The sequence below is a fragment of the Trachemys scripta genome, chromosome 12 (genome assembly GCF_013100865.1).
Source record: "Trachemys scripta elegans isolate TJP31775 chromosome 12, CAS_Tse_1.0, whole genome shotgun sequence".
NCBI classification, from domain to species: domain Eukaryota; kingdom Metazoa; phylum Chordata; order Testudines; family Emydidae; genus Trachemys; species Trachemys scripta.
The window spans coordinates 1,994,471-2,016,519 of NC_048309.1; the positions used below are offsets into that span (position 1 = coordinate 1,994,471).

Below are 22,049 nucleotides of genomic sequence, written 5' to 3' on the forward strand. Positions count from 1 at the left end.
TTTTGATATTTTTTTACAGTGTCCATGGAAGATTAAAGTACCCTTTCATTCTGAGGGCTTGATGGGCTAGGAGACTTAATCATGTCCTTTCATATAAAATCAAATGCTGGTTTGATTTTGACCAGGGTCTGTTTCCATGAAGGTGGATTGAAGACTTGCACCTTCAACAGAGTATTCAGAAATATATAATGTTAATAGTACCTGGCAGTAGCTGTAGTTACTTGGAAAATTCACAGTTTCCCCCTCAGTATCCTGTACTAGCGGTTTTTCAACGTTTTTTCATTTGCGGACCCCTACAAATTTTCAAATGGAGATGCAGACCTCTTTGGAAATCTTAGACATATTCTGCGGATCCCCAGGGGCCTGCAGACCACACGTTGACAACTTCTGTCCTATACTCCTTGTTCAGCACCTCCCAAATGAACAGCAAGAGCACCTGAAGATTTCACCCAACCCAGAGGGCAGAAATTCAGAATCTGTTGCAAGAATGCCTGCTCCTCCTTGCCTTGGGTAATGACATCTGGAATGTGCATGTGCTCTTTAGTAACACTCTCTTTTGGGTCTTTTTCCCCGAAAAAAAGAAAGATCTTAGGAAGGAGGGAAAACATAAGACAACAGAGCTCATGAATATTCTCTTTTCATGTAAAATATTCAGCCAGGTCTTGTCTCACCTGAGTTGAGGAACTAGTAAGAATGAATTCTGTTTTTTTCATGTCCTACCAAGGGCTAAGTAGCTTCTTTCCCTTTGCCCCCTAGAAGAGAATGATCGTGTGTGATAGAGAATACAGTAAATCCTGTGAAATAAGAACTCTAGTCAACCTGTTAGGAAGGGCATTCGTCATATAGTGTTGGTTTGTAATGTACAGAAATAGGCACCTGATCTCATAGATTCCTAACTCGGAAACTGAATTGAATCAACAATACTTTAGCTTTCTTGGGCTCTGTGGTGCATTATTTGACTGCTACAATATCCAGTGCCTTTGACCTGAGGAGTTTTATCTTCCATTATTAAGCCTTTCTGTGGACTGAAGTGGTTAAGTTAGGGTCAGATGTGGTTCAGTGCCTTCTTGGCATGCTCAGAAGGCTGTGTTTAATGCTTGCTGACATGGAGATAAGGCTACCCTTTTGGTAGAGTATTCCCCAAGACTGATACTACCTTCAAGGTGGCCAGCAGGAGGTGTCGTCCTTCAAGACAATATTCTGGTAGCGTTCTCCCAAGTTGCTGCTGATGATGTGTACAGGTAAAGCAGCTACAAAAGCAGGCCATCATGCCACATTTAGTTGCTTCTAAAAAGGTAGCTGACTCTACTGTCAAACTAACACTGGCATATGGTGACTGTGCTCGTCACCTGTTTGATCGAGGTTGAGCAATTGATATTTCCCTTAAAGTAAACAACCACCACCCTAGATTTGGGTTTCTGGAGTCCACAGAAAGAACAGGCCAGGGTAGTGTGTCATGGCAAAAAAGTAGGGATATACTTCTAAATAAAACCAGATAACCTCAAAAAGAAAATAAGCAACACCGCATTAACAGTTCTCAGATCCTGTAAAATAAAGTGTGATATAGAGGGTGTAACTGGCTTTGGAGGCATTTGCAAACCAGTTCCAGAGAAACTGAGCCTACCTGTAAAATAAGCAGGTTACTGATATCGCCTGCATATATTTACAAGGCATGGTTATAAGAAAAGCTTTCCTACCCCGCTCAGTTTCAGCCTGTGGTGTGAAAGGTTGTTCTCTAAGAAGTTCTGCAGAGAAAAGGTTATTCATGAAAAAGGGAATCATCGTCTGGTGATTAAAGCACAAGATGGAGTTCTGTGATCTAGATTCTGTTCCTAGATCTGCCACCAGCTCACTCTGAGGTCTTCAGCAAGTCACGGCAGCTGTTGGTGACTCAGTTTCTTCAGCTCTGAAATAGGAATACTATTGCTCTAATTCAAAGAGAAATGGTGGGGCTTAAAATTGACAAATGCTTATAAAGTGCTTGAAGATTCTTGAATGAAAGCTACTATAGATGTGCAAAGTATTATTAATATTGCACATGCATTTGCTTTTGCTAACTAGAATACACATGTAGACCAAATCTGTCTATAGAGCAGATGTGAATATTGGACTGAAGATAAGGAGAGTCGTAGTGATGTTTTTCCAAGTCCCTTGCTGTGCCTGGAGTCCTTGTTCACATATTTGGGTGTGGCCCTGTGAATATACCCGACAGGCACTTGCTTCGCCTTTCAGAAAAGAAGCTGCACGCATATTTCATGACCCCTAATCATTCAATCCCATGAACACTAGAAATGAAGCAATAGAACTTTACTGCAGTGTGAGAAGATCTCTCCTGAGAGCTGGAAAGGGGAGGGAGAAGGGAGTGGGAGGGAGGAAGGAAGGTTAGGTTAGGAAGGAGGGAGCGAGAGAGAAAGAAAAAGAGATTGTGCTAGCTGATTAGGGCAGCTGCTGTCGCTTTCATCTGTGTCATGACTGGCATGGTACGGGTGAAGAGAAGGCAAAGCTGGAGCCAGGCTGTGGTAATGGACTGCGTTCTTTTTATAATGAAAGTTTCATTTGAAGTTTGTTTACAGGAAAGAAGAAATTAGCAGAGAGAATTCTCCTGAGAATCGGGAGAGGAAAAGAATGAGCGGCCTGACTCGCAGGCTGAAAGGGAGTGGAAGGGCAGAGTATATTTACCGTATTGCTCTGAATTGTAGCTGGTGCTGCTGTTCAAAAATGTCACTTAAGCTGATGAGGATTCAATAAGCATCTCCACTGTCCGGTCACAGGATTGGTATTCAGAGCAAAATTAAGAGGGGATTTTTCCATCAGATATTTTGAACTTGCTTGTTTCATTAGTTTTGACACCATACTGTGTATTTGGGTGCACAAGCCTTCTTGTGCTACAGCCAGAAAAATTATCCCTCTCATACAATCTGAAATGGAAGTTATTACTGGAGTCATAGCTGGGGAAAAAAGCTGTAGGGTATTGGTGGATGGGCCTCAAATCACTGGAATCTTTGCTGCCATAAGGAGGGCACTGCCAGGAGTCATTGCTGGCATTGATAGGGCATTGCAAGGAAGTCACAGAGCTCTGGGCCTTATTTGCTTTGACAGGATACTCTGATGAGGAAGTTTGCACGGGTGGCAGTTGGACTAGTAGCTAGTAGTGACAGGATATTGCTAAGGGGCATCTTCAATTGCTAAAGCCAGGACTTCTGTTAACAAGGCAGCAAAGGAAGATGTTACATCTCACATCCATGACTCTGGGCTATGTTGCAGTTTAGAGAAAGAGTGGAAGAGCACCGAGGGCAGCATTGTTTGTGTGCTGCTGTAAGGAACGTCTCACGGGCCGTTGTGTGGGGTTGTGATGGGGCACTGTTATGAGTTTGCTTTGGGTGATGTATTGATTGGACACTACCAAGAGGCAGTTCCCATTGCTGGTTTTCGGTGTGGTATTGATGGGGGACCGCCGTGCTGCAGGTCACAATGGTAGATCTGCATGCTGCGGAAACGGGGCACTGCTGCCAGAAAGTTGATCCTGCGGGAGTCTTTACATGTAAACGCTCTTGTTCTCCCAGTTGGAGTCTTATGCAGCAGGTCCAGGCTGAAAAAGGTGTGGAGATAAGCATAGAATTGATGGAGGAGGATGCCTGCCTCTGCAAAGTTCCACCTCACCAGCATGCTCGTTTTGCTGATAGGTCATATTAGAGACGGCTAATCATGCCCTGAGTCTTATTGGACTTCCGTCATTTACAGCTGGGTCAGTTGCTTGCTCGATATCTCTTGGGTAAACGAATGCTTTGGATAACAGGCCAATGTATTGTAGTGAGGGGATTTTATATGTAATCCAGTGTTTCCCAGTACAATGATAGGAAAGATGCTATATGTACCTGTGTGCATAAACATACATCTGTACTGGAACCCAGTATCCCGTGGGTGCTGAGACAGGGCAGTCTCCTCTAGAATTTGCACCTTAAAGACATTTTCTTAAGCATGGGCCTAGCCATTTTCATTCAGCCCTGCAAGATGCACTCTGGGCCCAGGCCTTCTCTTGATGTGGAGGGGGACTGGCCAGATGGGAAGCTGTGAGCAGCAGGAGACCTTGGCATTTAGTCTGTCTAATTAAGGTAAATTGTTCCAGGTTAAGCTTTGTAAGGATGCCCAAATACCACGGTGATGGGCACCCTATAAATGCTTGCAATTTATATATATAAAACGTTAGCAGTGGAAGATCCCCTTCCAGTTCAGTCTGTGTGTAAGAGGAGGATATTTTTGGTATGTCCATACTGGGAAAAAAACAAAAAAAAAACAACAACCCACCACCACCACGGCAGCAGTTCTCAGAGCCTGAGTCTACAGATACTCAGTGTTAAAGGTAGCACAATCGACATTCCTGCTCTGACTGGAGCCAGGCTCTGAAACCCAGGGAGGGGAGTGGGTCTCAGACCCCAACCAGGAACATCTACACTGCTATTTTTAACGTTGTAGTGTGAGCCCTGCCTATCTGGGTCTGTAGACCCAGCTCTGACACTCACTGCCAGAGGGTGGGGGTTGTTCTGGTTTGTTTTTTTGCAGTGTCGACATACATTACCTATCATGAAACTAAGAGTATCAGATGAAAACTTTTAGAGAATATTTAAAGTCATAGAACACATACACTGTTGAATAGGCATTATTAGTCCCCAGCCGTATTTGTCAAAAATGATGTTATAACCATGAATTGGAAATGAAGACAGAGAGAGAAAAGTTGTATGGATCTTAGCCAAAATGCCGAGAAAAACTGCTCTCTGTTTACCCCGTGTGTGTCCTGTTGAAACCAAGCTGCCATAGGTTTGTAAGCATGAGCGTGCTTCTGCCTGGGTTCTCTTAGTGTATGCCCATGCTTGGTTGAAAGTTGTGTGCTGTAGCACTGGCCTGTGAGCATGAGTGTGCCTGTGTCGTTCTAGTGCGAGAGTGCACATGTGGTCATACGGTGTCGTCTGCCTGTGTATGATTTTACAAGTGTTCAAGTTGAGGCTGTACAGAAGCTGTAAATTCCAGGAAACTCCCTGTGAGGCACAACTCAGTGAGGAGGGGGTTGGGGGAGGGAGCCGGCTAAACCCAGCAATTCCTGCCCTGAGTGAGCAGATGGCTCTTCGGGGACAAGGAAGGAAGAAAGTTCAAACCTGTTCTTAGAGAAGTTTGTTCACAATTAAAAAAAAAAGTCTGCCGGAGGCAGAGCAGCTTTCCAAGGTGCAGGTGCTGGGTGGAGGGGCATTCACTTGGTGCAAGGAAGAGGAGTGGGGATTGGTGTTTTGTCCAGTGCTCAAACGCTGGAGGGAAATGGAGAGGCTACAAGCCGGTGAAAGGTTGTTTTAAATACAAGGCAATAGTAGCTAAAGCAGAAACTGGCTCTGAGCATGTGTTCAGTGGCTCCAGCCCACAGCGTTGGATGGGGTCTCTGTCTTATTTTGGGAGGGAACAAGAGAAGAGGCAGATAGAGGAACCATTACAGCAAATGCGTTACACATCCCCATATTATCGGTGCTTCCTTCATAACGGTGTTGCCTCGGCTTGGAAGGCCCAGCTCTGAGGTTCCTTAGCTGCTCCTTACATTCAGAATCTCACTGCTGCTTTTATAAGGATGATGATTTTGAAATCCAGTGGCTGACCTTTTTGGCTCTGGAAGCTATCCAAGGGCTGTCTCTTGAAGCACAGTAAAGGTTAGAAAGGAGGAAGAGAAAGAATGTCCTTTCAGTTGTGGGAGTGGGAGAGAGGAATTTAATCTATGCCATAGGAAAGGCAGTGGCATTGCTGAGTGAGGATGTCCATGACTTCAGAAATGGCTCGTTCCCTCCTCAGAGCTGGCAGTTTTCAGAGCAGCAGGACTAGTGAGTAGAGCATTATTTGTAATAAAAAAATGCAGGCCTCACTCTTGGCGCAAATTGCAAGGGTGCATTTCACTCTATCATGGTGATGCATGTGGTTGATACATGCTTGTACTGGAGAGTGGAAGAACCTCCAGGTCACATCTTGGCTTACCCAACTCCATGGGTTTTTCTCTGCTGTTAGACATCCCTTCCTGTAGAGGACCCCAGAAAATGGGGGTTCTACAGATGTTTCTGGATTGTGCCTGGGCTCGCTATTTCCCCCCTGCCCCCCGGTCCCATTTACATCACTTTCATGGTGTTACTGTGGCTTCGTTGGTATCTCTGGCCCCGGCCCGGCTGAAAAGTCCCAGGAATCTGCAGGCAGATCCAAGGGCCTGTGAAGCCCTTGAAGATCCTAGTTTCATGCTGAAAGCCAGGGGTTAAGCCGGTAGGCTGCAGGTTCTTAGACCCTGTCCACACTACAGGCATATCCCCTGTTGCTGTGTATGGGCATATCTCCATGGAAGTCAGAGCTGGACTGCATATTTTCTCCAGTGGCTGATCTGGCCTGACCCTTCCTGCTCCGTTAGAGAAATGGTGGGGATATTGTTTGGGTGTGCGTTTTTTGTTTTTAAACACAACATTCAGTCTAGTACTTTTCAAAACCATTTTAACAAAGTCACACCCTGTCTGCGCCACTGGTACAGCTGTTTATCTGCCATGGACACACTGCAGTGTCGATGGAGATTAAAGGGTAAACTCCAGGGCTCAGCCATCCGCTCCTACAGGATGCGAGCTCTTTCTAATTGTCCTCAATTACAGACTGTGCCATTCCTCAGGCACGTCTTCAAACAGGAAGCAGAGCACTGGTGCTCTCCGCAGGGGAAATGCTACCTAGCCCAGAGCATGCTGGGAAGGGCTATTTTCAGAGTCCCTGAATGCCAGGAGGTGAACACGTTTCTTTGGGGATGCAGGAGCTGCTGCACCCCCAAAGGGATGTGGTCAGGAGCTTCAAAACCAACGCGGATTTAACCCTTTCCTGTTCGCTTTTAGGATGAGACATCGGTGAGCAGCGAGGATTTTGATATGAATGACTCCACATGGATCTCGGCTGACCAGCATCTTAACTCCAGTTTGAGCCCCAGTCAGGACGAGAGCATGCGCAGCCCTCAGAATCTCCACAGCCAGGAGGATGGTGAGTGCCCCTGATGCCCATGGGGCAGGGGCAGGGGAAGGGAGGACTTGCACATCTTTAACTGCTCCATTTCGATCAGGTGTCCCACCTGGGGGCTGGATTTCATAGCAGCACGTGCACAGGGACTGCACTGGAGTCAGACCCCTCCTGTTGGTACCACCTGGAATGAGTGTACTTTCCATATCTCTCTGTGCTGCTGGTACCTGTCTGGTGATACTCTGTTGCAGGTGCTAGTTGTGATAAGGGCTCTGTGGTTTGGGGCATCGCGATGTTGTTCTAAGTTTTTCATGAATCCAGATAATGAGATAAGAGACTCTTCTTGCGACAAGAGGCAACGGAGTCACCGTGACATGCACTGGACACACTTGTTCCTAGAGCTGAACTCATTGGCAGGGCTAGAATCAAAGTTACATCACATACAAGATCTGAGCACTGATTTAATCTGCCACAGAGTGCTCACTCTAAGATGTAGGAGGTGCAGAGGGACGGACAAGGGAGCATGGTGAGGCCCTGGGATATGGACTTCTCAGCCAGAAGCACTCTGTTGAGTTACACGTTTGGGAGTGGCTTTGATCCAAGAAGAGGCTGGATACTCAGCAGTGAGAATGGGTTGCACAGGGGAGAAGTGGGGGTATCTGCCTGGGTAGTGCAGGTAATTAAGAAAGGTCAAAGTTGAGCAGCGTGGAATGTGTGGGAGGAGGCAGGCTGGTAAGGAGGGGTGTTGTGCTAGCTCCGTGAAACATGTTAGCTTTAAAAAAGTAAATAAGGGGTGGAAGTCTGAGTTCAGGTCAAAGTTCATCTCCATGGTATTAGAATGAGAGTCAAACTACTGACTCTGCCCAGTTCTCAAGTGGCTGAATCCCTCATTGTCTCACAGGGCTCTGTGCAGAGGCAGTTTGAGAGCGGATAAGAAGTGGATGTATCTTGGGGCAACTCAGATCAAGTTAGTGTTGCTTTAAGAGGAGGGACTGGAAAACCACCCTGTATTGCGGGAAAGAAAGGGCTTTTGTGCCAGCATATCTGCCTGGCGTGGGTTTTAGCCACTCATGGCCAGAGGCAGAGTGTTGGTACCCTGGTGCTTTCTCCACTTAAATACACTGGGGCAAGTTTGGTTTATGTTGCAAAGCTGCTGTTTTGAGAAACTGCTGTTTTTAAAGATAGCAGCGCCAGGCCAGTAGTCTTACCGCTGCCTGCGTGAGGATGTGAAACTTGCCTGCTCTGCAGGGTGACCCGGTGTCAGTGGTAGCAGACAGTCTAGCACTTCTCCTCTCCTTATGAATACGTCGCCAAGCCCTGTACAGTCCATTGCAGCACGGTAGGTGGAAGGACCCGCTGAGGTTAACACAGCTTGTTGTCACTTCCCAAGTGCCTCAGAAGTGATGCTTAGAAGGGCTTGGCTGCTTGGCATCAGACTGTGCCATCATCTATTGCACTTAGCACTCTATTCTTCAGCACGTACTACCCGCCCCAGCTATGGTTCTAGGCTGGTATTTCTCTACATCCTCTGTACTTTGCAGCTCTGGTGACAGAGAACATTTCCCAGTCTGTGGTTTGTGATGCAGCACTGTCACTCATGAATGCTGTAGAATGAAATGCGTTGGATCCCTTTCCCCAACGCTGCAGTATGCAAAAGGACAATGCTTTAGGCAGGAGCTTAAGATTTCTTCACTGAGACTAAAGTTCTGGCTCCCCCGCCCACTTTGGAAATTGTGAGTATCCTGGGAACAACACTTCTCTCTCCAAGGGTGAGTATCCTCTCTCAAGGACGCACACCCTGGAGGGTGTATTTTTGTGGGGCTGTCACGGTGCAGGTGTCCGTATAGAGCAAGGGGAGGAAGGGCTGCAGTTCTTTGGCACAGAAGCAGCGGCAGCTCCAGGCACCAGCTCTCCAAGCACGTGCCTGGGGCGGCAAGCCACAGGGGGCGCCCTGCCGGTCCCTGCGAGGGCGGCAGTCAGGCAGCCTTCGGCGGCTTGCCTGCGGGAGGTCCGCCGGTCCCGCGGATTTGGCAGCAATTCGGTGGCGGATACGCCGAAGCCGCGGGACCAGCGGACCTCCTGCAGGCGCGCCGCCGAAGGCAGCCAGCCTGCCGTGCTCGGGGCGGCAAAAAAGCTAGAGCCGCCCCTGCACAGAAGGTTTATAATCACTCATTAAACGTTAAGTGTTCCATTTCAATCGGGCTCCACACCTATGGTTTCTGCCTAGAGAAACCCTCTCTTCTGTAGCTCCTTTCATTCGGTTCAGGGGCTGAGTTTAAACTGTACACGTGATTTCTTCTCCCCTGTCGAGTCTGTGCACATGCCTCAGGGGGAGGAGAGGAGAGGAATGGAATATATGGGAATAGCAGATCGGAGATGATAGAGCCCAAGAATAAGCATGCTGGCTGTGGAGGACACTTTAATTGAAACCAGATGATTGGGGTCTCCATTAGACTGGCCGATACTATGGAATTTTATAGGACTGACTAAATTAGGGATGATTCCGTATTTCCAGTGAATACCAATGGCCCATGTCACATGCTGGACTGAGTTCTAGGATGTGGACTGGTGCCACTGGGATGGAAGGCCTTGGCCAGTCCAGTTGCCAGCAACATCAAGGACGGAAGCAGCCAGAGGGTGTGATGGGAAGGGCTGAGAGGGGAGGAATGAAATGATGCTTCAGGTACAGGAGACAAACCAGAAGTGAGGAAGATGCGATGGTGGGAGGGATAGTCCAGGAGAACAGCTGCTGAGCGTGGGGAAAATGGAGAGGCAAATAGGGCTTAAAGGGAGAGAAAATTTAATGAGCCACAGTTTTTAAACCATGCCCATTTCCTTGGAGTCCTGGGTCAAGGGGCTGTCTCCTTACGGCTGTAGAGTGGACATGGGTCTTTTTTTTATTGCCCAAATTTGTCTATTTGTCCAGGGACAGTACGGAGAGTGGCAGTGCAAGCACCCTGCCAAACACCTTGTCAATGACCTGAAGGGATCACGCCCCCTTTTCATCCCCCAGGCTGGGTGGGTGGCCAGGCCCATTCAGTCTTTTAGCCTCTCTGCCGAGACTGCCAACAAAGGCACCAGTTAGTCCCCATTTTTGTAAGGGGTTTTGTGATGGACATCTGTCCATTAGGAACTGAATCGAGGCCATCTGCTAACAGCTTTCTGTCACAAGGGCCCTGGGCTGGGGGCAACTCCCTGAACAAACACTCCACTACAGCAGGAATTGCAACTGGACAGGGTAAACACACCTTGCATTTAAGTGCCAGGCCTTGTCAGAGCCAGAGTGAGTGCTTTGGTCTTCACATTGACTAGTGAGGGCTGCTGTTTTCAAGACCTGATAATGGCTCCAAAACTGTGGCCCTGGGATTACTCCAGCAAGCACAAGAAACAAGTCATTGGCTGGGTCAGTAATAGGCAGGATGCACAGCTGGAGTAGTTGGCAGGGAGGGGGTGTGTCAGATATTTCATTTGACAAATAGGAAAAGAGGTACCAGCACTCGCCTCAGGTATCTCACAACATGGAGCAGAGTCCCTCCTTGTTTGTGCCTCATGAGCTGTGTCTGTTTCAGTTTTCTCTCTGTTGCTCCCACAGTCCCAATGCCAGTGGTGTGTGAGCACCTTCTCCTCTGCAGTTCCTGCCCACGGGAACAGGCACATTTCATCTTTTCGCTACATCTCATTAGAAAACACTCCTAGCCTTCCTCTTCTGTGTCTGAAAATCTCTCTCCTGCTATTGTTTAGCTGTAAAGGTGTTAGAATGTGTATTACAATGGAAGACTTTTTACAAAAGAAAGTTGTAATGCACAGTTACCCTCTAATCAGAGGACCCAGTGCTGAGATCATGAACTGAAGATACAGATTTCAAACTTTATTTTAAGGACTAATCACCAAGTTTCATGATTTGAAGAGCCCGATAAGGAAATGCTATACAGAACCTCCCGATCAGTTTGACAACCTGTTCTGAGTGTGATAGTGTGTGTGATGGGAGGGTGCGCAAGAGGCAAGTTTGTTTTGCCTTGGGGTGTAGGTGGCTGCTAAGTCTTTAGGGAGCAATAAGCGACTCAGACAAAAAACACCTTATTCGGTCTCACTGCCCAGAAACCTTGGCCTGCTGCAAACTGTGTGTCAACCTTTGAAACAGCAAAGGGACCCAACTAGCGCTAATGACTTTGGTACGTACCAACAGGGATAGTAAAAGACGCTGTCTGGGAGAATTTCAGAGGCGCTGTCTCAGCAGCAGAGGTGGTGTTCACATAGGATTGACACTGCTAACTGCGGAAAAGTGCAGAGTGAGCCATGGGGTCCCACAGTGCACAGACTCTCTACAGCACAGTAATGGAGCAAGAACCAGCTCCTTCCGTTTTCTTGTGTGTGTTACTCTGCTGCTCCCACAATGGGAAATGTGAGGTTCTCGCACATTCCCTGCCCAACTCTAATCTTACTCATACCTTAAGTTGCCCAAAAGGAAGTGACTGGATGCCCAAAGCCTGAGCAAAGATGAATGGGAACTTTTTACTACCCACTGTGAGAGCCATTTTCCAGGACAGCCTCGAGGAATTAATTTGCTGGGGTCAATGTGCATGTTGGAGAACAAGAAGAGATCATCACGGTAGCCCCACCCAGTACAGTGTCTGTGTACAGTGCAGCATTTGCCTTTTCCTCTCCAGGCCTCCCGTGCAATCATCCAGTCCAACAGAACACAAGTTATAGAAACTTGCTAGGCAAATGGGCCTCATGGCTTTCTAGTGTCCCAGGAGGTTACAGGGAGCTTTACCTCACTGCAAGGAGCGAACCGTTTTCTTGCTAGTTTTGGTTCTGGCCTTCTCCATCTGGCAGAACTGGTCTGAGTCAACCATAGAGAAGCACAGTGAAATCTATCCATTGCGCATGCAGCCTGGAGGTCTCTCCCCATCTCAGCAAGACAGTAATACCAGATGCTGCAGTGAATCATGGCACTAGGACCTTGTATTTCTACATACTGCATTATGGTGCATTTACTAGTAGATTACAGATTACAAATCATTCAGACTAAATACCAAGCATTTAGGGAGGCAGGTCCCTGGATCATGTGTATTTATTGTGGTTTTTTTACTTGCTAACTGGTTCCTGATGATCTCTCTGAGGCTAGTACGGAACAGCACAGTCCCACCATGTTTTCTAGGCGTTCTCCCCAAAATGGAGAATACATTGCCACGTAAAGAGCTGTCACCACTCAGCTACCAGGCAGGGATCAGGCTGCAGGGGCTCTCAGCACAAAGCGTGGGGGAGGGAGAAGGGATCTTAACTCATCCCCACATCCCTTTTTAAAAAACAACAACAGGCTGTGGAAAACCAGCCCTTGAGTACAGACACATTTCCCTACCGCAGGGAATGGGCAGCCCAGCATTGTCCTGTGTCACTGTGCTGGGACAGATCCCCTTTCAGCCAAGGCTTGCCTTGGTACTGATCCAGTGTTTGATGGGCAGGGCCACTGCAGAATCTGTTCTGCATGGGGGGAACGGTCACTAATCCCTGCCCTAAGAGGAAGGACATGCTTAACCTGCTTAATGCTAAACAACCTATCAGGGATGTCCCCTGGAGATATTCCTCAAGGCCAAGGGAAGGAGGCATTTCCCTTGAGAATGTTTTAAGGAGGCAGCTATGGGGCAGATACTGGGGGTATTCCTTGGACATGCTCCTCCAGTGGGGCCTGGGAGGGGTATCACAGAGATCCCTTGGATGGACCACGGTGGGTTGGGTGAGGGGTGAAGGCAGTACACAGGACGTCCGTCCCCAGACACCCACCTCCTTTCTGGTGCCGTTTGTGCGCTGTGGCGCATGGGTACCTTGGTGTGTCACAAGGCTTTAGACTTCCTAAGCAATGTATTGCTAGACGTTCTACTTGGAGAGGAGCCTCCCAGGAGAGCTCAGCACGTACCAGGAACCGGGGTTTACATTCATGCAGCAAGTTCACCGTTAGCTATCAGCATTGCTACACCCCCAGCTTCCAGACTTCTCAGCTGCCCAGGTCACACCTGGTACTAGCCTCCAGCATGATGCTACATGTTCCCCTCAGACATGCCAAAAGCTTATCTCCCAGCCCCTCAGAGTGCTGCACACATTTCTGCTTATACATATAGGGCTGTAACAGGGTCACTTACCACATCCAGGGGCATGTCCATTCCTCAATTTCCCTTCCAGGCTGTAGTGTCCATCCGTGGTCATTGTGGTGCTTTTGGGCCCTCCAGTCAAAGCAAGAGCCCTCCCCTTCCTGGGTAAGGAATGAAAATGCATCCTTGGCCACCCACAATCTTCATCTCCATGGACACAGAGCCTTTGTGACATTCATTCACCACCCCCAGGCAGCATGCCTCCTTCCTTGGTTCTCTCCGGGCTCCATAATCCTGCACCCTTCACAGGGTCTGCCCCAGCCTCCCTCATGTTGATACAGGGAGGAAGTGGGTAGGGTGCCTCTCATCCTCTCCACAAGGCCTGGCCTGAGCCCCTAAACAAGGACCTGTACCCACACCAGGCCTTGCTTCAGACCTTTTCCTCCTCTGGATTCACCCCTCCTAGTTTTTTATCCTGTCTTCTCCCAGGCCTTTTGCTTCCCAAGCTCACTTGAGTGAACAGCCCCAAACTGCTGCCACTCCCACCACTTACTGGAGAGGCTGCACTTTATAGTTTCCAGCACCCCTGCCTCTCAGTCACATGACTGGAGAGCGAACCCAGGCACAGGTGTGGAGACTGGGCCTGAGCTCCTCTTAAAGGCCCAGCTCCCCTCCAGAGAAGGGGCAAGTTCTGTTCTCAGTCACACCTGTGCAACCCCAGGGACTCAGTGGGGTTGCAGGCAGGGATGTAACTGAGGGCTGAATTTGACCCATAGAGCACTGACAGCCAAACTGGCATTTCCATGACACTCCAAGCACACACATCTGATTTCCCATGCAGGTAGCCACCAAAGAGCTTCCTCTCAAATCACAGTCCAGTGAGCACTGCCTTGGGCCATTGGCTGGCTTCCTGCAGATATCATCCAGTGGCCCATCATCTCTCTTCAGGCTCCCTGCCTCTGTGCTCTTCCAGCCCTCCTGGATCTGTCATGAGTGTAGAAGAACTACAGCCCTTGCAGCAGGGATCAGTAAATCCTGCCCACCCTGCTAGAGTTCTCTCAGGGCAGCTGTTCTCTTTCCTAGGCCCTTTCCAGACCAGTCACAGACCTCTTTGGTCAGCTTCTCTTTTCTCTTGCTGCTGCTGCAGGTTTGGGCAATCCAGAGCTGCTCCCGAAACATCCTTGCTAGCCTGTGCACGCTCTCTGTCCAGGCTTTCCTTCCTTCCTGCCTGGCTTGTACCTGCCTTTGCTTCTAACTAAAAACCATCTTCTGCCAGACGGTAACTCTTTCTGCAGGTAAATCAAGCAGAGCTTGCCCTAAATTGCCCTCCCAGTGCCTAAGCGGGGATGCAGATTAAGCCAGCTAATTGATGGCAAGTTTCGCCCCTTTCCCTGTTACTGTTTAGTTTAGGTATTTGGGGTTTTATTGACCGAATTCACCAGCTACAGAAGTCCCCGACTTAACCACAACACAGGCTCCAGCCTGGCGAGTTTTTCCTATGCCACCCAGCCTATATGACTCCCCCTCACCCAAGAAGTACCCACCTGTGGAGTCGAGAGGGCAGTTCTGACTCCATAGCCCATTCAGCCATTGACAGCCAATGAGGGGAGCAGCTGGTGTCAGTTGTGATGATGTACATCTGCCCACTAGGAACTGTGGCACTGACTGGCTCTCAGACAGTAACCACCTTAGGTCCCTATTGGCTGGGTGTGAATCGGCTTGCCAGCAATGGAGAGACGAAAGGTTCAGTCTCCCGTTCCTAACCCCTTCCCCCTCCTAGAGCCCTGCCCTCATTTCCCAGACACAAACGTTGACTCTTTTTTAGAACAAACCAAGCCTAAAACCTGTTAAAAAAGGAAAGAGAAAATCTCTCTTAATAAAAGACCTAAGGGCAAAACTTGGCTGCACGGTGGCGAGGGAAGCATAGTGCTGGGAGGGCCACAATATGGCGCGTGAGGTGATGGCTAAGGCGATCGCAGTAGGAAGAGGAAGGCCAGGCCAAGGAGACTGCTTGTCGAGATGCTGCTTTTCTGCTGTGTTGGCTTCTGGGCTTTGGCTCCCATAGGCAAACGGGAAAACTTCCATCCCTCACAGACCCTGAGCTGTGCTCTAGCCAGCCCCTCCCTCTGCCTGTACAGCAAAGCTGGCCTCATGCCATAACGCTGGCAGTGGGGGGAGAGGGAGAAGATGGGCTGGGAGATAGCACGAGGAGACACCTTTCCTACACAATACAGGAAAGAGCAAACAGCACTCCCTTGTCAGTAGACACACATTGTGTCCAGCATTACCAGCTGTCTGGCTCAGTGAAGACACTGACAGAATACAGTCACAGGGGGTGGAGGATGGACACTTTGTCTGGGTATCACGAGGTTTGCATTAATGAAAAAAGACAGGAAATAGAACGCCTTCACCAGCCTCACTTGCTCTGCTCCCATGAACATTTTTTTTAAGCATCTCAAAAGAAATCAGCCAGGCAGGCACTAGAGGAGATGGGCTTCCTGGTAATGGGTGTTTGTCCCGGCCTGTTAGTGGGAGCTGGGGCTGGAACGAAGCAGATTGACACAGGCTGGCCCCTCCTCTGGAGTTCACAGGTTCCTGGTCATTAGGTGAGGAGGAGTCCTTCAAGGCTGCTCATTTGCCTTTAATTAATGTTGGTCTCCCTCCCAGCAATGGCCCTGCATGAGGCCCCCTATTCTCACTCTGTCTGTCTAATTTGTATTGAGTCTCTCTCCTTTGCAGCCTCTCCTCTTTCCCCTCCTCCCCCTTCTCATTTCTTTTGTGAGTGAATAATTTATGGCACTTTTCATCTTCCCGGCTGTTGTTACAGTGAAACGTCGGTGGGATGCTTTGAACATTTTGACAGTCGTTTTAAAGCTAGATGTAAAGTTTTGAACTGTGCTGGTGACATTTCAATGTGGAACCTGTGTTTCCTTTTCTGGTGAAGGGGAGAATCTGTGTCGGAGGCAATGGCCTCAACACAGAGACTCCAGATGGGCAGTTGGGTTATTATATCACAGGATCATGTGTGATCCCATGAGAGCAGGAGCTGGTGGTACTGACCCAAACTGCTTCTAATTCTGGTAGATAATCACGAAGCCTTCGGAAGTCCTGCATGTTGACTGGTGGAGGATGGCAGAGCCCTTGAAAGTCCTGCACAGCAATTGGTCAATTATTCTAGAGTCCTTCAAAGTTCTGGGTGGCGATTGGTGGGCTGTCACAGAACTGTGACTGAGTGGTGCTGTTGTAGTGCTGGGAGGTTCCCGTGGGCCGCTGGCTCTTACATAAGCTCACTGTTTTCTGAGTCAAAAGAGGGTTTTGTCTCCATGCTGGAGATGTGACAGGCGGAGGAACAATTTGCCCCATTCATCTGTAATTCCCTCTTTGGATGGGAACACATTGCCCTACGTTAAAATAGATGTTAAACCCAACCACTTCCCGGCCATAAAACCGCACAGGGAGCAGGTGTTGGAAATCTCCCCTTCCCTTCCTGATCTCTGCAAATCCAGCGTCACAGAAATCAAGGATAATCCAGGCGCCTCCTCCAAATGAAAATGCTGAGCCCTGATTAATGTATTTAGTAAATGACTGATCCCCCCACTCGAGCCTTCCTGAAGAGCCACGAGCCATTTGCCTGTCCCTCCCTTGACGCTTTCCTAGGATTGGTGAAGCTGAAGAGAGATTGGAGATGCTGCTGTCAGCTTCCTCGCTCCAGAAGCCACACAGCGCTCCCTTAGACGCTCATAACTATGGCGGAGGGAGCTTTGACTTTGCAGCCAAGCATGTATGCAATCAGAACAATGCTCCTGCCTACAGCACGTTAAAACAAGGCCTGTGCAAATGTGGCTGGTGGTCAGGCTGGTTTCCTGCACAAGCCTGGATTCATAAGACCCTGTCGATTTTCAGTCTTGTTTCAGGCCTGCATTGCCAACCTGGACCTGTTACATTCCAGTTCACGGGTTTCAGTGTCTCTCCGCATCAGAACTTCTGCCAGCGGAATCCCAGCTGCCAAAGATTACATGTGAAGTTTAAATATTTTGTTTTCTGAATGAAAGATCAGAACAGTTAAAAGTTACATTGTTTTTACAGTTCCATCTGCCTCAATTAGGGCTTCGGGGTGCATGGGGGCTTCCAATTATCCTCATTAGAGGGGCTTCTCACTTAGCCAAACTCCAGCCGAGAGCTCATGAGGCTCGTGCTGTTGGGATAATTAATATATTCATGGCTGCATAGCCTGGGTTTTGCTCCCCTGCTGTTCACAGAGTTGTACTGTTTGGTGTTTGTGTGCGTTCGGGCGCTCGCCAACTGTTTGTGGAAACGTGCACAAATCCCTAAAGTTTCACACTTTTTAACACTAACAATTATTTGTCTGAGAATTCAAACTGGCAGCGCATCCCTCACTACTAGCTATTCTCCTGTTTAAAAAAGATTGGTCATCCAGTCAGAGAGCGGCAACAGGCCCATGTGAACAAGGCGACCAATCGCAACACAAAATAGCTTGGTTGACGCAAAAAACTCAAACACCCCACAGGGCTGGAATTTTCCCAGCCAAATGATCTGGCAAATGGTTACAAATAACAAAATTGGGATTGGTTTATGAGCAGGAAAACCGGCTAAATGGTACCTTGACCCCCTTGCCGTGGGGCAGCTCAGTCTTTGTACAGCTACTTACATTTCACCGATCCTCAGTCCTGCTGTGCTGCTCTTAGGACAGCGTCGTGGCGAGAGCTTGATGGGCCGGGCACTGGCGAAACCTGGGTGTTCAATGTGCTCTAGCCCAGAGAGTCCTGGTGCTATTATCATTCATGCTCTGGTTAGAGAAGCCTCCACTTGTACCTGGGAGGGAGACCTCGGCCCTGCCAGCAGAGCCCCTGGCTTTTGTTCACAAGATCTCCATATGCATCACGCAGGCCTTGGGGACTCCCTGCTCTGTGTTTTGTCCATTCACAGTGTAAGGCAAGTCAGTCTTGCTGACTGACCCGTGTTGGTGAGAATTATTGAGAGAACCTCGCGTGTAGGTCCTGAGCAGAAGGAAGCCAGGATTTGAGTGAAGTTCTGCATTCACAAGTTTGCTAAAGCTCTCCTTATCCTGATCCAAAGACATCTATATCTGTATTTGAAACAGCTTCTCCCTAACGTCCTTAGAGTATCTTGTTCCTGTTAGAATGAAGTGGACACTCTGTTAATATAGAGAGGTGCTGTGAGCAGCATAGCCTATAAAAATGTATAAACTGTGGTTAATTTGTTTGCAGATTTCTTTGGTAAGTACTTTCATTCATTCTAGATTGAAATCAAATACGTTCTCCCGGCAGTAGCTACTGGGCATTTGTTTCAGTCTGCCATTGCATTTTATTACATCTGTACAGGTTGATAAGTTTTCTGGAATATCCTTCATATTTTTTGTCTGTAACAAACCCAAGATTGTTATACCAGAGTTGGATATAAATTTAATCTTCAACTAGTGTGCATCTTCTGCATGCCTGAAATGGTGTGCAAAAGCAAGTGCAAGACCCTGGGGAAGGTGGAGGGTACTTGGTGTGGACAGCTGACCTAGAGATGGCCTCTTAAACCTTATCCTTAGACAGCAGTGGGAATGCGGTGCTGAGGTGGATAGGTGTTTGAGTAGCTGGGCAGTGGAGGTTCTGGTGAGTTTTGACATGGATGGGAATTGTGGGCTCATGGGGGGACACTGGGCATTCATGGAAGGTTGACCATCAGCAGGGGTAATTCCAGCCTTGGGATGGAGGCTGGTGTGGATACCTGCCCGCAGGGAGCAAGGCTGCAATGCATCTGCCTCAGTACGAGTTTTGACACCTTTGTAACACGTTCTCAAATTATTCCTCGGCCAGCATAATGCTAACTACCCCCCCAAGTGCTGTGTGGTTTGTAGGTAGCAGAGATCCTGGAAACTAGGCCTTCTCCACCCCCATGCAAGTAGCAACGGTTGGGTCTGTGCTTTTGGCCAGTTGCATGGTCATGGTGCAGAGAGCGTGAGCTCTCAGCTAGGCCTGGTCGCTGCACGAAAGAGGGCAGGTAGGTTGAGCACAGCCAGCAAGCGTGCTACACTCCAGCTCCAGCTGCAGCCTGGGGTGAGGGGCTGCCTCTAAGAGAGAAAAAGATCAGCGAAGAGAGGTCCCAAGGCAGCTGAGATTTTCTCCCATTGGCCTAGAGAGAGGTCTGTGATTGGCCACCCTGAGAGGAGCAGCTCTGTTGCTGTGGCGATGCCCAGGCTTACAGCAGGGCCTGTCGTGCGGCTCGTGCCTCTGTGCACAGAATAATTCTTCTTAATCCTTCTGAGAGGCATCACTGGATAAGGCCACAGCCTCCCTCTGGGAGCCCTGTCTAGCAGGGAAGAAGCAGGGCAGGGGGAGGGCCAGGTCTCAAACTGTCAGCCAGGCAGAGGGGGGGAGAGATCCCCAGCCCTTCCCAGCTCCCCAAGAGCAACCCTCCTGATTTCTGCCCTACTGCCTCATGGCCGAGGCTGAATAAACAAGGGGCTTCTGCCCCCACCACATCCACACAGGCCCAGGGCACGCTACTCGTGCAAACAGCTTTAACACACTGGCCCAGGGCACGCTACTTGTGCAAACAGCTTTAACACAGAGGGGTAGCCGTGTTAGTCTGGATCTGTAAAAAGCAAGAGAGAGTCCTGTGGCACCTTTAAGACTAACAGATGACTAACAGTCTGTTAGTCTTAAAGGTGCCACAGGACTCTCTGTAGCTTTAACACACTGGCCCAGGGCACGCTATGCATGCAGACGGGCAGCTTTAACACACTGGCCCAGGAAGCATACCTACATGGAGTATGAACATTCACTAGCAAGGAGTACACTGGACTGAGCACATGCAGATGCACAGCATGAACTGACCACAGAGAACTCGTACTGAAGCACAGTGCACATACGAGCATACATAGATGCCCAGGCAAGGGGCACACAGACACGGGGAAGCACACTCTTCCACCCGTATCTGTGCTCCAGTGGTGCACCAGCTTCTCCTGCCTTGGACACATTCCTCAGCCAAATCCCACCCATTAGCTCCCAGTCCTGTCTGGACACAACCCGGCATTCCACATATTCCTGCTCAGTTGTGCCCCCGTTTCAGTAACAGCAACCCTAGGACTGCAGCCCACGCAGGAGGGAGCCACACAGTGGAACTTAAATACCACGTTGAGGATTAGGTCAGCTCTGGTCATCGCTCAGACAAATAAGTGGATCAGAACAACTATGTGACGGGAAGGGCAGGGGCGAGAGTCTGGTGGCTGGTACAAACCAGGCAGTTTTGGGAGGAGGAGGAAAGAAGAAGGGAACAGTTTAGAAGTTGGTGCACAAGTAAGTAAAGGGTTTCATAGCTGGTACCAGCAGAAGGGCAGTCTGGACACACACATCAAGGATGGTCTAGGTCAGTGGTTCTCAACCCATGGTACATGCACCCCCGGGGGTACGCAGGGGTCTTCCAGGGGGTACATCACCTCATCTAAATATTTGCCTAGTTTTACAACAGGCTACAGAAAAAGCACCAGCGAAGTCAGAACAAACTAAAATTTCATACAGACAATGCCTTGTTTATATGGCTCTATATACTATACCCTGAAATGTAAATGCAGTATTTACATTCCAGTTGATTTATTTTATAATTATATGGTAACAGGGAGAAAGTCAGCACTTTTTCAATACTAGTGCGCTGTGACCCTTTTATATTTTTATGGCTGATTTTGTAAGCAAGTCGTTTTTATGCGAGGGCTGCGCAAGACAAATCAGTCTCTGGAAAGGGGTACAGGAGTCTGGAAAGGTTGAAAGCCAGTGGTGTAGGTTTACTTGGTCCTGCCTCAGTGCAGGGGTCTGGATGAGATGACTGCTCGAGGTCCCTTCCAGCCCTACATTGCTGTGAGTCCAAGTCCGGCTTGGCGCCTTGCGCTTCATTCAGATGCCTAATTGTACTTGAGTCTGTTTATTCTAAGGGATACAAAGTCCTTGCCGCTGCAGCCTCCACAGGGGTCACAGGAAAGTTCACTCATTAAAGTTTCCCTGTAGAGCCAAGCGGGGGGAGGAGAGGGACGGGGACTGATAGCAGCAGCTAGAACACCTTCCTTCCCCCCTCCTTTCACACACACCTTTGGACGCACTGCACATGCGCTAGAATCCCATATGTTCTCCTGCAGTCTGACCCCTCTTGTCCTGCTGCATGAGCGAGGATACAGGGAACAGGAAGCCAGGGACCGCCATCTGCTTGTCAGTCAGTGAAGCTCCTTTGTTTGAAGCACAGCTCACAATTCCACAGGAAGCAGCTCCCGTCCCTCTGCGAGCGGCACCTAATGAAATCAAGGATTTACTGCAGCGGGGAAGGGAAGGGGAAATAGACAGAGCGGAGTTTAAAAATGTGACATCTGACCCAGGAGACTGGCTCCTGGGCGTTCTAGAGCCAGGCTTTTCCTGCTGCTTTGCCTAGGAGGTGTGCGCAGGAGAGGAAAGCTATTTCTGCGCACGATCAAAGGGTTTTCAAGAGCAGCACTAACGCCACATACCGATGGTGTGGGGAGCTGTGGAGGTGTGTGTGTAAATGAGGAGGAGGCGTGAAGGCGTGTGTGTAAGTGTCAGACCCAGTCCATGTCCATGAAAGGAAGGGGGTACGTGATAAAGGAGTAGCTTGTGTGTGTCCACGCTATGCAGAGGCGTGTGCATAGGGAGGAGACTGGGAAGCATGTGCAGGCACTGTGGCTGGGAGCAGAGACATGCATAAGAAAGCGTGCAGGGAAGCTGGGAGAGAACGATACAGGCACAGGGTAGAAGGCAGGGTGTCGTGTGCCATGGGGAGCTGACTGGTCTGTATAACGAAGGTGCAGGGAAAGACAGTATGTGTCAGCGAGCCGAGGAGCGAAGGTAAAGGGAGTGAGCTGCCACTGTGAATTGGAGGGAGCTCTGGGAGAAGTGGGCAGGAGCTGCAGTGGCAAGCGAGTTG

At 49.1% G+C, this 22,049-nt stretch overlaps 1 protein-coding gene across 3 annotated transcripts in view; it reads left to right on the forward strand.

Moving 5' to 3' along the window:
- The window catches only part of NOL4L (nucleolar protein 4 like), a 90,411-nt gene that overhangs the window by 58,555 nt on the left and 9,807 nt on the right, over positions 1-22,049 (forward strand). For 2 of the 3 annotated variants that reach the window (XM_034786670.1, XM_034786672.1), the window contains one exon: positions 6,888-7,029. In XM_034786670.1, coding sequence (XP_034642561.1) covers positions 6,888-7,029 — 142 coding nt within the window. Of the gene's footprint in view, positions 1-2,389; positions 2,520-6,887; positions 7,030-22,049 lie in introns of those variants that run through there. The other variant, XM_034786671.1, reaches the window with a different exon arrangement.